The 13,530-nt window shown below is 31.9% G+C and overlaps 2 protein-coding genes across 2 annotated transcripts; both read left to right on the plus strand.

The window, feature by feature from the left end:
* Nucleotides 1-1,772: 1,772 nt before the first annotated feature.
* On the plus strand, nt 1,773-3,734 carry LOC130014567 (7-deoxyloganetin glucosyltransferase-like). The gene is made up of 2 exons (XM_050354313.2): nt 1,773-2,327; nt 2,502-3,734. The coding sequence occupies exons 1-2, from the start codon at nt 1,829-1,831 to the stop codon at nt 3,437-3,439; spliced, it is 1,437 nt and encodes a 478-aa protein (XP_050210270.1). The 5' UTR covers nt 1,773-1,828; the 3' UTR covers nt 3,440-3,734.
* Nucleotides 3,735-10,880: 7,146 nt separating this feature from the next.
* On the plus strand, nt 10,881-13,324 carry LOC126660699 (7-deoxyloganetin glucosyltransferase-like). Its single transcript, XM_050354316.2, has 2 exons — nt 10,881-11,496; nt 12,195-13,324. The coding sequence occupies exons 1-2, from the start codon at nt 11,004-11,006 to the stop codon at nt 13,127-13,129; spliced, it is 1,428 nt and encodes a 475-aa protein (XP_050210273.1). The 5' UTR covers nt 10,881-11,003; the 3' UTR covers nt 13,130-13,324.
* Nucleotides 13,325-13,530: the final 206 nt, after the last annotated feature.

Here is a 13,530-nt window from a genome sequence, read left to right on the forward strand (position 1 = left end):
ACCACCTCCAGTCGTCTTCTCAAACAAAAGAAGACGAGCATCGCTCGTCTTCTCAGACGAACTGAGAAGTTGGTCTTTTTAGATGAACTTCTTAGTTCGTCTGAGAATACAACTTCTTTGGGGATAACCTATCTAGGTTTTTTTTCTGAGAAGATGAATTCGTCTTCTCAGAGAAAACTCAGGTGGATTTCCCCCCATCTGTTCTTGAAAGACAAATTATTTGTTCTTCAAGAATAAATTAATAACGGACATTAATCTGTTCTTGAAGAACAGAGTGTCGCTGGAAAAGACGATCGACGCCGGGCGGTGGTTGATCGAGTGGTTTGGTTGAATTTAGTGTAATTGGATGGGTGGTTTGTTTGAATTGAGTGTGGTTCGATTAGATATTTTTAGGGGTGTTTTGGGTGGTTCAATTTTTTTTTGATTTTTGATGACATGTCAGCTGACGTGGCGCCACCGATTTTTTTATTTTAAAAATAACGGCGCTATGGATTTTTTCATCCACATGGACCATAAATGAGCTAAATACAAGGAGTTTACTGATAGGAAGGTTTAAGTAGAAGTTCCGTGATTGATTATTAGGCCCCATTTTACCAACTGCAAGAATAAAAGAAGTAAATGCAAAGAGAGATTAGCTACCCATGAACTTAAATTACGAGTTTTTATGTAACGGTAAGAGAAAAATAAAAGTTGGAGAAGACTACTTCTTGCCATTTTAATGAAGTTTGGTGCATTTTGGCCAATCACTAATGAAATAAGCTAGTCAACTTGTCACATATATACTATATATTCTAAATCTCTATCTAATCTTAATGAATATTGTTTCTATAAAATATTTAATATTTGGTTATTTATATGTTATTGTAATAGTAAATATTCTCCTGCTCATTTTATTTATTATCTTTTTTATTTGTATATATATTACAAATGCATTAAATGTAATAAATAATATTTGTTTTTATATTTTATATTTTTATCTTGAAAATATGTTATAGTCGATTACGTCGTTAATTTTAGTAAAAAAAATAGGCTTAATTGCGTAAAAAATCACAAACTTTAGTGTGTTTTGCAAATTTAACATAAACTTTCAATTATGGCAAATTAATACACAAACTTTTGATTTTTGGCAATTTTAGCACCGATCAATTTTTCATGAAAAAAATGCTGATGTGTACACCGGAATAACCACTATTCCAGCGTCCACATCAGCATTTTTCTCTATTTTTTTGAAGGAAAATTGATCGGTGTTAAAATTGCAAAAAATCAAAAGTTTGTGTATTAATTTGCCAAAATTGAAACTTTATGTTAAATTTGCAAAACACGCTAAAATTTATGATTTTTTATGCCATCAAGCAAAAAAAAATCATATGTCACTAACGTGTGAGCTCATGATCATTTACGCCTTCATGGCTTGGAAAGGTGTATATATTCTCCTAACATTTTTAAATGAGCTCATTCATACACTAACCTTAAAAAAAGTCATATATGCCTCTAACCATATTTAGTGTGAGGGTCTAAATGAGTCTATTTAAAAATGTTATGAACATATATGCACCTTTTTAAATCATGAGGAATGATCCTGAATCCAAACGTTTAAGGGCATTATACGACCCTCATTTTAATGACGTATCATTATATAATAAGCTTAGTCCACGGATGACGTGGTGGACTGAGTCTAGCTAAGAATTTTTCCATAATCTTATACATTAATTCTATTTAGCAAACTCATTTTAAGTACGCTTAATTAATGCTCCCTATAAGTACCACTAGTCTCTCTTGTTGCTCCATAACATAATCAAACACAGAAAACAAAAAACAAAGAAAAAGAATGAGCAAGCCTCATGTAGTATGTGTTCCATTCCCACTTCAAGGCCACATTAATCCAATGCTAAAATTAGCAAAACTCCTTCATTCCAAAGGCTTTCATGTCACCTTCGTAAACACCGAGTTTAACCATAACCGCATTCTTGATTCGAGAGGTCCTAATTCTCTAAATGGCTTGCCTGATTTCCGTTTTGCAACTATACCTCTTCAGCACCCTCCTTCCAATTCCAACACTAATTTAACCTTGAACTTGCGTGCTCTTCATGAGACATGTCAAAAAGATTTTTTGAGTTTGTTTCGTCATCTTGTTGCTGAGCTTAACAACACCGTATTGAATCCTCCTGTTACGTGCGTGGTTTCAGATGCTGTTTTGAATTATAGTGTAACGCTCTCTGAAGAGCTTCAAATTCCTGTTGTGTTGTTTCGGACTATATGTGCTTCAGGGTTTATGAGCCTAAGACATTTTTATGATCAAATCAAGCAATACACTGCTTTTCTCAAAGGTACGTCCTTAAAAATTCTCTCAATGTGGAAAATTCCACATTGAAAAAATATGAAAAGAATGTGAAATATAAAAGTGAAAATGATTTATTAATCTATTGTCAACAAAAGAATATAGTAGGATTGTTATTTGATGTATCTCAATATATAGTCCAATTAATTTACAAAACTGGCAGATCCAAGCAATATTGAAGCTGCAGGTATGGAGAAGAATTTGGACAGCTTGATGGAATGGATTCCGGGAGTGAAAGGAGCGAAAGTAAGGGATCTTTCGGAGTTCATCAAAACGAAAGACGAATTAAACGCTATGGAAGATTCAATTAAAGGTGACAGAGAAAGAGATTCAAAAGCATCCGCTATTATATTTCACACATTTGATGCTCTAGAGTCTCAAATCTTAGAAGACGTCGCCCCGTACTTTAAAAGGGTATTCAGCATTAGTCCTCTACAATTACTTCTCGACCAAATTCCCGACGAACGATACAATTCCATAGAATGCAATCTGTGGAATGAAGACGCAGGATGCATCAAATGGCTTGATTCCAAGCAACCCAATTCCGTTATTTACGTAAATTTCGGAAGCATTACAGTTATGACAGTTGAACAGGTAGTCGAGCTTGCTTGGGGACTAGCTAACAGTAACCATAACTTCTTGTGGATAACAAGGCCAGATTTGATCATGGGAGAATCAGCAATTCTGCCACCCGAATTTCTGACTGAAACGAAAGAAAGAGGCTTTATAGCAAGCTGGTGTCCGCAGGAGGAAATACTGAACCACCCATCAACGGCCGGATTCTTGACTCACTGTGGATGGAACTCAATTCTCGAAACTATCTCGTCAGGAACTCCGATCATCTGCTGGCCTTTCTCTGGAGAACATTTCGTTAACAGCAGAAAAAGCTGTAATGAATGGGGAATTGGCATGGAATTGGGCAGTGATTTCCATAGAGATGATGTGGAGAAGCTTGTTAAGGAATTGGTGGAAGAAGAGAAGGGAAAAAAGATGAAAGAAAAGGCGTTGGAATGGAAGAAATTGGCAGAGGAGTCGGTGAATAGTAACGGGTCATCTTCGTTGAACTTCAACAACCTAGTGAACGAAGTCCTGCTATCGTAGTGACCTTTCTGTAACTAACGGTAACCCAGTGAACCACGGTTTTTAGTATCCTAAATTGTATAACGTTTCGTGTCTCTTTTTTTTTTATGGTGTCAGAGTCATAAACTTGTCTAGTATTTCATTCTGGATTTGATATGTGATCAATAATATGTCTATGCATGCCAATTGGCTTCAACAAGGTTCACTGTTTTTTAATTTGGTTCTTATGATCCGTAGTAATGTAAGCTACATTTGTGATCATCATGCTGGTTTCTGCAATTTTCCTTAAATTGCCAAATAAAGAAATTTCCAATCACTTGTTTTCAAATTTGAATGTATTAATTTATTTTGCCTTCCTTCTCAGTATTTTTAACTGGAATTAAAGTACACTTCAATCTCTGACGGGAATTAATTTTCGAGGCATTAATTATCCTATTCCAATTCAAATTCACCCAACTAATCAGATTTTCTTACTAATATAATTATAAATAGCTTCAACTTTTGTTTATTCTTGCAAATCATATTATTCATAGAGATGGCAAATTGCAGTGTAATTTTACTAGAAGACGAAGCTAAAAATAATCCAGAAAATCATACTTCAACTAATTCAGCTCGAAATTTTTACATCAAGGTAATGCCCAATTCAAATCTCAATCTTGAATTACGTGAGGATCACGTCAAGGATTTAGTGTGGGATTTCAAGAACGCCACATTACTTGTAGAACACGGCATTGTATTACAAGAAAAGAGAATGCAAGATGCTATAAGCCAAGTTTTTGTTGGTATGAATGTTGGTAATGAGTTAGGAATCTTGAAAGATAATATATCGTTGAAGGTTCGTGATATTGTTTGTCAAAACTATGATGTAAATCGGAGAAAGGCGATGATTTTGATGGTTGGTTTTGTAGAAACTCCGTCGTATGTGGATTTTGATGGTTGGTTTTGAAGAAACTACGCTATATATGAATCTTGAAGTTGCAGGTGAAGATGATTGTGATTTTAGTTGTGGAGCCTCCTTGCCTGAGAAGAGGAGCTGCTGCTCTCACCGGAGCAGCAGCTCCCGGTGATGAGCAGATGCTCCTCACAAAAACGAGGAGCGATCTGCTCCTCGTTTATGTGAGGAGCATATCTGCTCCTCACTCAAGAACAGATCCAAAGAACAACGGATCTGTTCTTGAAGCTGTTCTTGAGAACTCAAGAACAACTACTATTTTTAAACTCAAGAACAGACCCAGTTTTCTGGCGAGGAGGAGGAGCTCCTCGTCGGAAATCGAAAAACAAATTGAAAAAAAGTTCAAAAAGACTCTTAAATTAATTAAAATTTAATTGTAATTAATAAGTATTTGAATATAATTAATTAGAGTAAATTGTAATATTTATAAACCTACTCTCCAATTAAAGTGCCACGTCAACATAGGGGTTTTTTGAACCGGTTTTGCCAAGTTCAGGGTAAAAGTGATCCGATTTTGCTAATTTAGACGTTTTTGTTTTGTGCCAAGTTGAGGGGGTAAAGTCATCCTTCGTTCATTAGAAATTTTACAGCTAAACCTGTTGATAAAAATCAAAAACAAAGATGAACACCAAGAGAACTACCAGTATTAACGAGAAATTGCACTAAACAGATGACAATTTTCACTTCTTTTTTAAAACAAAATAAACAAAACCTCTATTATCAATCGAAATTATAGACGTAACCAAATATATTGCCGATATAACAAAATCTATCATCAATCCACCGCTCCTCATTCCTCCACCGCTGCTAAAGATCGCTTCCATTGTTGCCTCCAAAGATTGCCTCTGCTTGCGCCGCCAAAGTTCGCCTCTACTTCCGTCGCCAGTAACTTCACTTTCAAAAATCGAACTGGATCTGAGATCGAAATTAACAAAAGAAGACAAAATATTCGGGAGGTGGTGCTATCAGAGCAGATTTGCCTTGCGGTTCAAAACTGAATCCATGGAGAATGAAATTATTGTTTTCTACTGACATTCGATCATCATTATTAATTTCTTCATGACTTTCATAAATTCGATTTTCCGACGCTTGTTAAAAATTTACAAGTACCTCTTGCGGTCAGTTTGAAAATTTCTTGGAAAATGGGCTTTCGGTTGTGATTATTGAGAGTGATAATAAAATAGCAGTCGATATCATCAAAAACCATCATCAGAAGAACTGCCGAGGAGATGAATGAAAGAGTTCTTGCTTGGTTCCATAAACGACATGCTAGTAATAGGGTGTGTCAGAGTTTAGCATCAGTACCGAGAAGGAAATGGAGTTGCGACTAGCTAATTGTTGCATTGATATTCCAACGTGCGATATTCTTGATTTTTTTTTTGAATAAATGATTAGTGGATTAGCACAACCACAAAGAAGAGAATGACCAAAAAAGTCTGAAACAACACTAGCAACTAAGAGTTTTTACAGAAAAAAATCAATAGAACGAAAAACATCATCTAGAATAGGAGAAGCTCTGAGCTCGGCGGAGATAAAATGAAGAGAGGAGAAGGTTTGGTGATAGACGTAGGCCTGTGCGTTCCATTAGGCCTCCTTAAAATGGTACTCACAGTGAAAATAGTGCGAAAGAACAAGGGATTTTGTAGAATATAGTTTGGACAAGAATAATAAACGAAATTGAGAAGATAAGAAAGCAATCATATATAAGAACATAATATTTAACGAGGTTCAGCAATCGCTTACGTCCTCAGAGTAGCTGCTGAGAGTTTTACTTATTCCAAATCAACGATTACATTAACTTAGAGTTATTAGTCTTTACATACTAAAATTCTAGTCTGGATGCAATTATATATTTGCGCATGCTTCTATCCAATGAGAATAAAGTCTCATTGCCCCCTAACATATCAAAATATCAAGAAACTAAGTCCTTTTAGAGTAAGGCCAAAAAAACCACGATTATTTAATTTTTGACACCTTTCAATAATTACAGTTAACTCAAGTGTTAAAATATATTTAATAATCTTAATTTGGAATTCAAGATTATAGTGTATATATATATATATATATATATATATATATATATATAGATAAATATATGTATATATAGATAAATATAGATGTAAATTATCATGTTGGTTAGATTTATCAATTTTGAAAGTATGAATAAATCTATAAAAAAATTGAAAAATTTGAGTGTTTACCACTATTGAGCCTAGATTTGCTTTACAAAAAAAGCCCAGTTTTAAACGAGAGTTTTTTTTAATAATGGTATGAGAAAAGTAAAAGTTGGAGAAGACTTATTCTTGCCATATTAATTAAGTTTGGTGCTTTTTGGCCTATTATTAATGAAATAAGCTGGTCAACTTTTCACACAATTGAATAGGTTTACTTTAATTTCTTATATGAGTTAAACTCTTAATTAATTTAGGCTCTTCAAAATTAAAAAAAAACTAGCCTCTTTAAAAGTCACAAATTTTAATGGGTTTCATAATTTAAATATAAACTTTCAATTTTTGCAATATTAAAAACTAACTTTTGAATTTTTGCAATTTAAACACCAGACAATTTTCTGTTAAAAAAATGCTGGTGTGGACGTCAAAATAGTGCTTATTTCGGTGTCGGTAACATTTTTTTTTATGTAATTTGCTTAATGTTTCAAATTGTTAAAAAAAATGATAGATTAGGTACGAAAATGCAAAAATTGGAAATTGATAATTAAAATCACAAAACACGCTAAAATTGATGATTTAAAAAGTCATTAATTTATACAAAGTGCCTCACTTATAAAATTTTGAATTTAAATGTTAACACAAATTTTGATATTAAATATTAAAATTTCAAAATTGATATTATTTCAAAATATTGTTTCAAATATATGTATCAGTGAGATTGAAAGATTTGTTTGAGACGATATTTTAAAAATAAATTTTGTTTGGCTGCTCATATAACTTAATCTCTTTTTTTATTTATTTATCTGATCTCAGTTAGGTTGAATGTGAACCAGTTACAATTAGAGATGTCAACAGGAAGTGGATTTTCCAAATCTCCTGTAGATCTGCCTCTAATGGGACGAGGAAGTTCCATTAGATATACATATACACGTATTTTTATATAATTTATTTATATTTCAATTTAATTTTATTAATGTAAACTTGAGATGAAAAAATAGCACCGTATATAATTATATAGTGATCAAAAAGTAAAAAATTATAAATATGTATATTAATTAAGTATTTAGTTTTAACTTTTTAAATTTAAGAAATTTAAAATATATTTTTATGAATTAAAATAAAAAATAACTATAGTTAAAAATATGGTTAATTACATATAAAATCACCACATTTACACGAATTTTCAAAAATAACACGACCTTTAAAACGTGTCAATTCAGGGTATCACCTTTCATTATTTTTTTCCAAAACAACATGGGCACGTTTTTAGATAAAAGTTAGCTACTTGGACACTCGATGGGAGTGCCACGTGTCATGTCACGTCAGCAAAAACGGCATTAAAAATGTGCCCGTGTTGTTTTTGAAAAGAAATGAAAGGTGGTGCCCTGAATTGCCACGTTTTAAAGGTCGTGTTATTTTTGCAATTTCGTGTAAAGGTGGTGATTTTATATATAATTAACCCTTAAAAATATGATTCTTTTTAAAGAAGTTAGGGAAGTTTTTAATGACATCAAATATTATTAACGTACTTGATTTTTAACTTAAAAAAACCGTTTTATTTCTGAAGTTAAACGGAAAATGGAATTCCATGGGTATTGGGGATTGATTCATCCCCATCAATTAAATGGTGATATGATGAAAATTCTCATAGAAGCGGGGATGGGAATGAGGTTGACATCTCCGCCCTCACACCGGCCTATTATCATCCCTAATTATATATATAAGAAATTTGAGAAAATCCGAAAACTAAGACATGGAATCTACGACATGCTGCTTGATTCATAAATCAACTAACGAAAAATAATAAATAAATTATTAACTGTTTCGCTAATAAAGGACAATTTTCGATAAAACTTTTCTAATCGCCCACAAACTGATTTCTGATATCAAAACTACACTCATACCATCTGATTTACCCACCACCCGACAAAACCTTTATAAAAAAAAGAACAACAAACCTTTCGTAAAGAAAGAATAAGAAACCTTTCATAAATAAAGGATACTATAAAACTTTCAAATAAATAAATAAATAATAAACAATAATATTATAAAGTAAATAAAACCAATATATCCCAAAAGCGACTCCATCATTATTAATGAAAGATCTTCAATCTATCTTCACTTCTTGCTAATTGAATTTGATATGCGTTTTGTCGATAAATTTTAATCCATCAAGAAAAAATGAAAAAGAGTTGACTTTTTATTACATTTTTTAAAATTTAAATAACATAAACGAAGAGATGACTACCATTAGCGGAAAAACTAAACTATTGACGGAAGCGAAAAAAAGAAAAAAAAACTATAGGAGGCTAAGGTTTTTTTTTATAGAGAAAAGAAATTTTTTTTAACAAAAAAAGAGAGCGCATCATCTAATTTTTTTGTCCCTTTTTATAATTTTTGATGTTCCACATATAATTAACACATTTCTTTTTATTTTTAGTATTAATTAGTTTAATATATAAATTATGAATAAAATTAATAATATATTTATCTGTATCATAAAAGAAAATATGAATAATATTTAATATTTTTAATATGTGTGAGTGAAAATAAAAAAATGACAAATAATATGGGACAAATAGAGTAATAATTGTCCTAAAAAAAGAGTAATAATTATAAATTGATGTTTCTTGTGATTTTTAAATAGTCTTTATTCATAAAAAATTATAAATTGATAATTACTAATAAAAAAATATGTATATTAATTATTTAATCTCAAGATATAATATAAAATACATGTAATAAGAATCATATTTGTATATTAATTCTGAAATTTATATAGCAATATTAATAATTTTTTAAAATTAGAAAAAATGATTTTTTTTATTTTTTTTGTAACTGATTAATTTGCATATAGTTTAAATTTAAAATATGCTTGACTAATATACACTTTAATTTAATTAATAAATAAATAAATTAAAACCTGATTATTTTGTTATATTATATAATTGATAAAATTAATAATATATAACATGATAAAGGGTTAGTATATAGTTTGATCTCTGAACTTGTATCTTTTTACCCATTTAATTTTTAAACATAACGTCTCACCTATCAAATCTCTGAACTTGTTAAATAATTATATTTGACCCATGAACTTGATAAATAAATAAACGTTAAACCCCTCTATGTCCACCTGACACTTGAAATATTATAGAAGATTGTATGTATGGGGAGATACTAATTTTTACATACTTATCAGGTTTAGGGGTCAAATAGAATTATTAACAAGTTCATAGGTTCGATAAGTGAGACATTAAACTTTAAATTAAATGGGTAAAATAATATAAATTCAAACATCAAACTATATATTAAATCTAAGGTTAATTACATATAAAATCACCACGTTTACACATAATTGCAAAAATAACACGACCTTTAAAACGTGTCAATTCAGAGCACCACCTTTTATTTCTTTTAAAAAATAACATGGACACGTTTTTAGATAAAATTTTGCTGACTTGAACACCCGATTGGAGTGCCACGTGTCATGCCACGTCAGCAAAAACGCCACTAAAAATGTGCCCATGTTGTTTTTGAAAAGAAATAAAAGGTGGTGCACTGCATTGCCACATTTTAAAAGTCATGTTATTTTTACAATTTCGTGTAAATGTGGTGATTTTATATGTAGTTAATCCTTAAATCTATGATAAACAACATCCCAACTTTTTTATACTCTAATCTACCAACTGCAAGAATAAAAGAAGTAGATCCGAAGAAAAATTAGCTACCCATGAATTTAAATACGAGTTTTTATGTAATGGTAAGAGAAAAATAAAAGTTGGGGAAGACTACTTCTTGCCATTTTAATGAAGTTTGGTGCATTTTGGCCAATTACTAATGAAATAAGCTAGTCAACTTGTCACATACTATATTCTAAATCTCTATCTAATCTAATGAATATAGTTCCTATAAAATATTGAATATTTAGTTATTTATATGTTATTGTTATAGTAAATATTTACTCTGACTCGTTTTTGCTATTAGTTATTTTTTCATTTTTTATAGATTAAAAATACATTAAATGTGATAAATAAATCTATTTTTATATTTTATATTTTTGTCTTAAAAATATGTTATAGACAATTACGTCATTTATTTTAGTAAACAAATTCATATATGCCCCTTACGTTTGAGCTCATTTACGTCTTCATAGTTTAGAAAGGTGCATATATGCTTCTAACGTTTTAAAATGGACTCATTCTAACCACTGGCCTCGACAAAAGGTCATATATGCCTTTAACCACGTTAAATTTGAGAGTCTAAATGAGTCTATTTAAAAACGTTATGCACATACATGCACCTATTTAAACCATGAGATATGATCTTAAGTCAAAAAATTAAAGGCATATAGGACCCTTATACCTTTATTTTAACTTTGCTTAATACTCCTATAAGTACTACTAGTATCTCTTGTTGCTCCATAACACAATCAAACACAAAACAAAAAACAGAGAAAAAAATGAGCAAACCTCATGTAGTATGTGTTCCATTCCCACTTCAAGGCCACATTAATCCAATGCTAAAATTAGCAAAACTCCTTCATTCCAAAGGTTTTCATGTCACCTTCGTCAACACTGAATTTAACCATAACCGCATTCTTGATTCGAGAGGTCCTAATGCTCTAAACGGCTTGCCTGATTTCCATTTTGCAACTATACCTCTTCCGCACCCACCTTCCAATTCCAACACTACTTTGAATTTGCGTGCTCTTCACGAGACATGTCGAAAAGATTTTTTGAATTTGTTTCGTCATCTTGTTGGTGAGCTTAACAACACCGTATCGAATCCTCCTGTTACATGCGTTATTTCAGATGCTGTTTTGAATTATAGTGTAACGCTCTCTGAAGATCTTCAAATTCCTGTTGTGTTGTTTTGGTCTATGGGTGCTTCAGGGTTTATGAGCCTAAAACATTTTCATGATCAAATCAAGCAATTCATTGCTTTTCTCAAAGGTACGTCCTTAAAAAATTCTCTCAATGTGGCTTGTATCTTATATTCTTCTTGAATAATAAACGTGATGGAAAATTTCACATTGAAAAAATATGAAGAGAATGTGAAACATAAAAGTGGAAATAATTTAATTTTTAATGTGAAACATAAAAATGGAAATAATTTTGGTTTAATGTGATGCTGCTCTGGTTCCCAATGTATTTTCCCACATATTGCTCTTTCAGATCCAACACTTTAATTTAATTTTTATAAATTTGGAATCTTTAAATGAGACCAGTATCGGTATCGAACCATTAGGCCAATGCTTTTACAGTTTTTTTTAAATTAAGCAGCCTTACACTAATATATTATGTTGCACCGAAACAGAAAAGCTAACAACTATAAAAAGAAGTTTTTTTATAGAATTATTTATAGATATAAAAGTTTCATAATTTCAAAAATCTTTTTCCGATTATTAGAAACAAAATATCCACAAGTTGTTATCAGTAAGTTTCAGTGCAATATAACACAAAAATAAAAAGTTGTTTTTCAATAGTATGATCCTCCGTGTGTTGCTTTTTAATGGTGTGATCGTCGATGTTTCGTTTTTTTCCCTAATGTTTTGCTTATATGGCTTTTTTACGGGGCAAAGTATGGTTAACAAAAGAACATTGTAGGATTGTTATTTGATGTATCTCAATTTAATTTACAAAATTGGCAGATCCGAGCATTGGAGCTGCAGGTATGGAGAAGAATTTGGACAGCTTGATGGAATGGATTCCGGGAATGAAAGGAGCGAAAGTAAGGGATCTTTCGGAGTTCAGCAAAACAAAAGACGAAATAAACGTCATGGAAGATTCAAGTAAAGGTGGCAGAGAAAGAGATTCAATGGCATCCGCTATTATATTTCACACATTTGATGCTCTAGAGTCTCAAATCTTAAAAGACGTCGCCGCGTTTTTTAAAAGGGTATTCAGCATTAGTCCTCTACAATTATTTCTCGACCAAATTCCTGACGAACAATACAGTTCCATAGAATGCAATCTGTGGAATGAAGACGCAGGATGCATCAAATGGCTTGATTCCAAGCAACCCAATTCCGTAATTTACGTAAATTTCGGAAGCATTACAGTTATGACAGTTGAACAGGTAGTTGAGCTTGCTTGGGGACTAGCTAACAGTAACCATAACTTCTTGTGGATAACAAGGCCAGATTTGATCATGGGAGAATCAGCAATTCTGCCACCCGAATTTCTGACTGAAACGAAAGGAAGGGGCTTTATAGCAAGCTGGTGTCCGCAGGAGGAAATACTGAACCACCCATCAACGGCCGGATTCCTGACTCACTGTGGATGGAACTCAATTCTCGAAACTATCTCGTCAGGAACTCCGATCATCTGCTGGCCTTTCTTTGGAGAACATTTTGTTAACAGCAGAAAAAGCTGTGGTGAATGGGGAATTGGCATGGAATTGGCCAGTGATTTCCGTAGAGATGATGTGGAGAAGCTTGTTAAGGTATTGATGGAAGAAGAGAAGGGGAAAATGATGAAGGAAAAGGCGTTGGAATGGAAGAAATTAGCAGAGGAGTCGGTGAATAGTAACGGGTCATCTTCGTTGAACTTCAACTACCTAGTGAACGAAATCCTGCTATCGTAGTGACCTTTCTGTAACTAACGGTAACCCAGGGAACCCGGGTTTTTAATATCCTAAATCGTATAACGTTTCCTATCTTTTTTTTTATGGAATAACTTGTCTAGGATTTCATTCTGGATTTGGTAAGTAACCAATAAAATGTCTATGTCATGCCATTTGGCTTTAATAATTGATTCACCGTTTTCTTGTTGGTTCTTATGATCCGTAGTAATGTAAGCTATATTTGTGATCATCATGCTGGTTTCTGCAATTATCCTTAAATTTGCAAATAAAGAAATTTCCAATCACTTGTTTTCAAGTATTAAAAAATACTATTTATTCCTTATCAATTAGGGACGCATTTATCATTAAAATAAATTAAAAAATTAAAGCAGAAGTTACAAAAAAGCCCTCGAGTTTTTCTC

The sequence above is a fragment of the Mercurialis annua genome, linkage group LG8 (assembly GCF_937616625.2).
Source record: "Mercurialis annua linkage group LG8, ddMerAnnu1.2, whole genome shotgun sequence".
Classification (NCBI taxonomy): domain Eukaryota; kingdom Viridiplantae; phylum Streptophyta; class Magnoliopsida; order Malpighiales; family Euphorbiaceae; genus Mercurialis; species Mercurialis annua.

What these genes read in the sequence shown, in the direction of transcription:
- LOC130014567 (XM_050354313.2), top strand. Translation starts at nt 1,829, where the DNA reads ATGAGCAAGCCTCATGTAGTATGTGTTCCATTCCCACTTCAAGGCCAC. An exon ending in ATACACTGCTTTTCTCAAAG is followed by an intron (nt 2,328 to 2,501) that starts GTACGTCCTTAA and finishes CAAAACTGGCAG; the next exon opens with ATCCAAGCAATATTGAAGCT.
- LOC126660699 (XM_050354316.2), top strand. Translation starts at nt 11,004, where the DNA reads ATGAGCAAACCTCATGTAGTATGTGTTCCATTCCCACTTCAAGGCCAC. An exon ending in ATTCATTGCTTTTCTCAAAG is followed by an intron (nt 11,497 to 12,194) that starts GTACGTCCTTAA and finishes CAAAATTGGCAG; the next exon opens with ATCCGAGCATTGGAGCTGCA.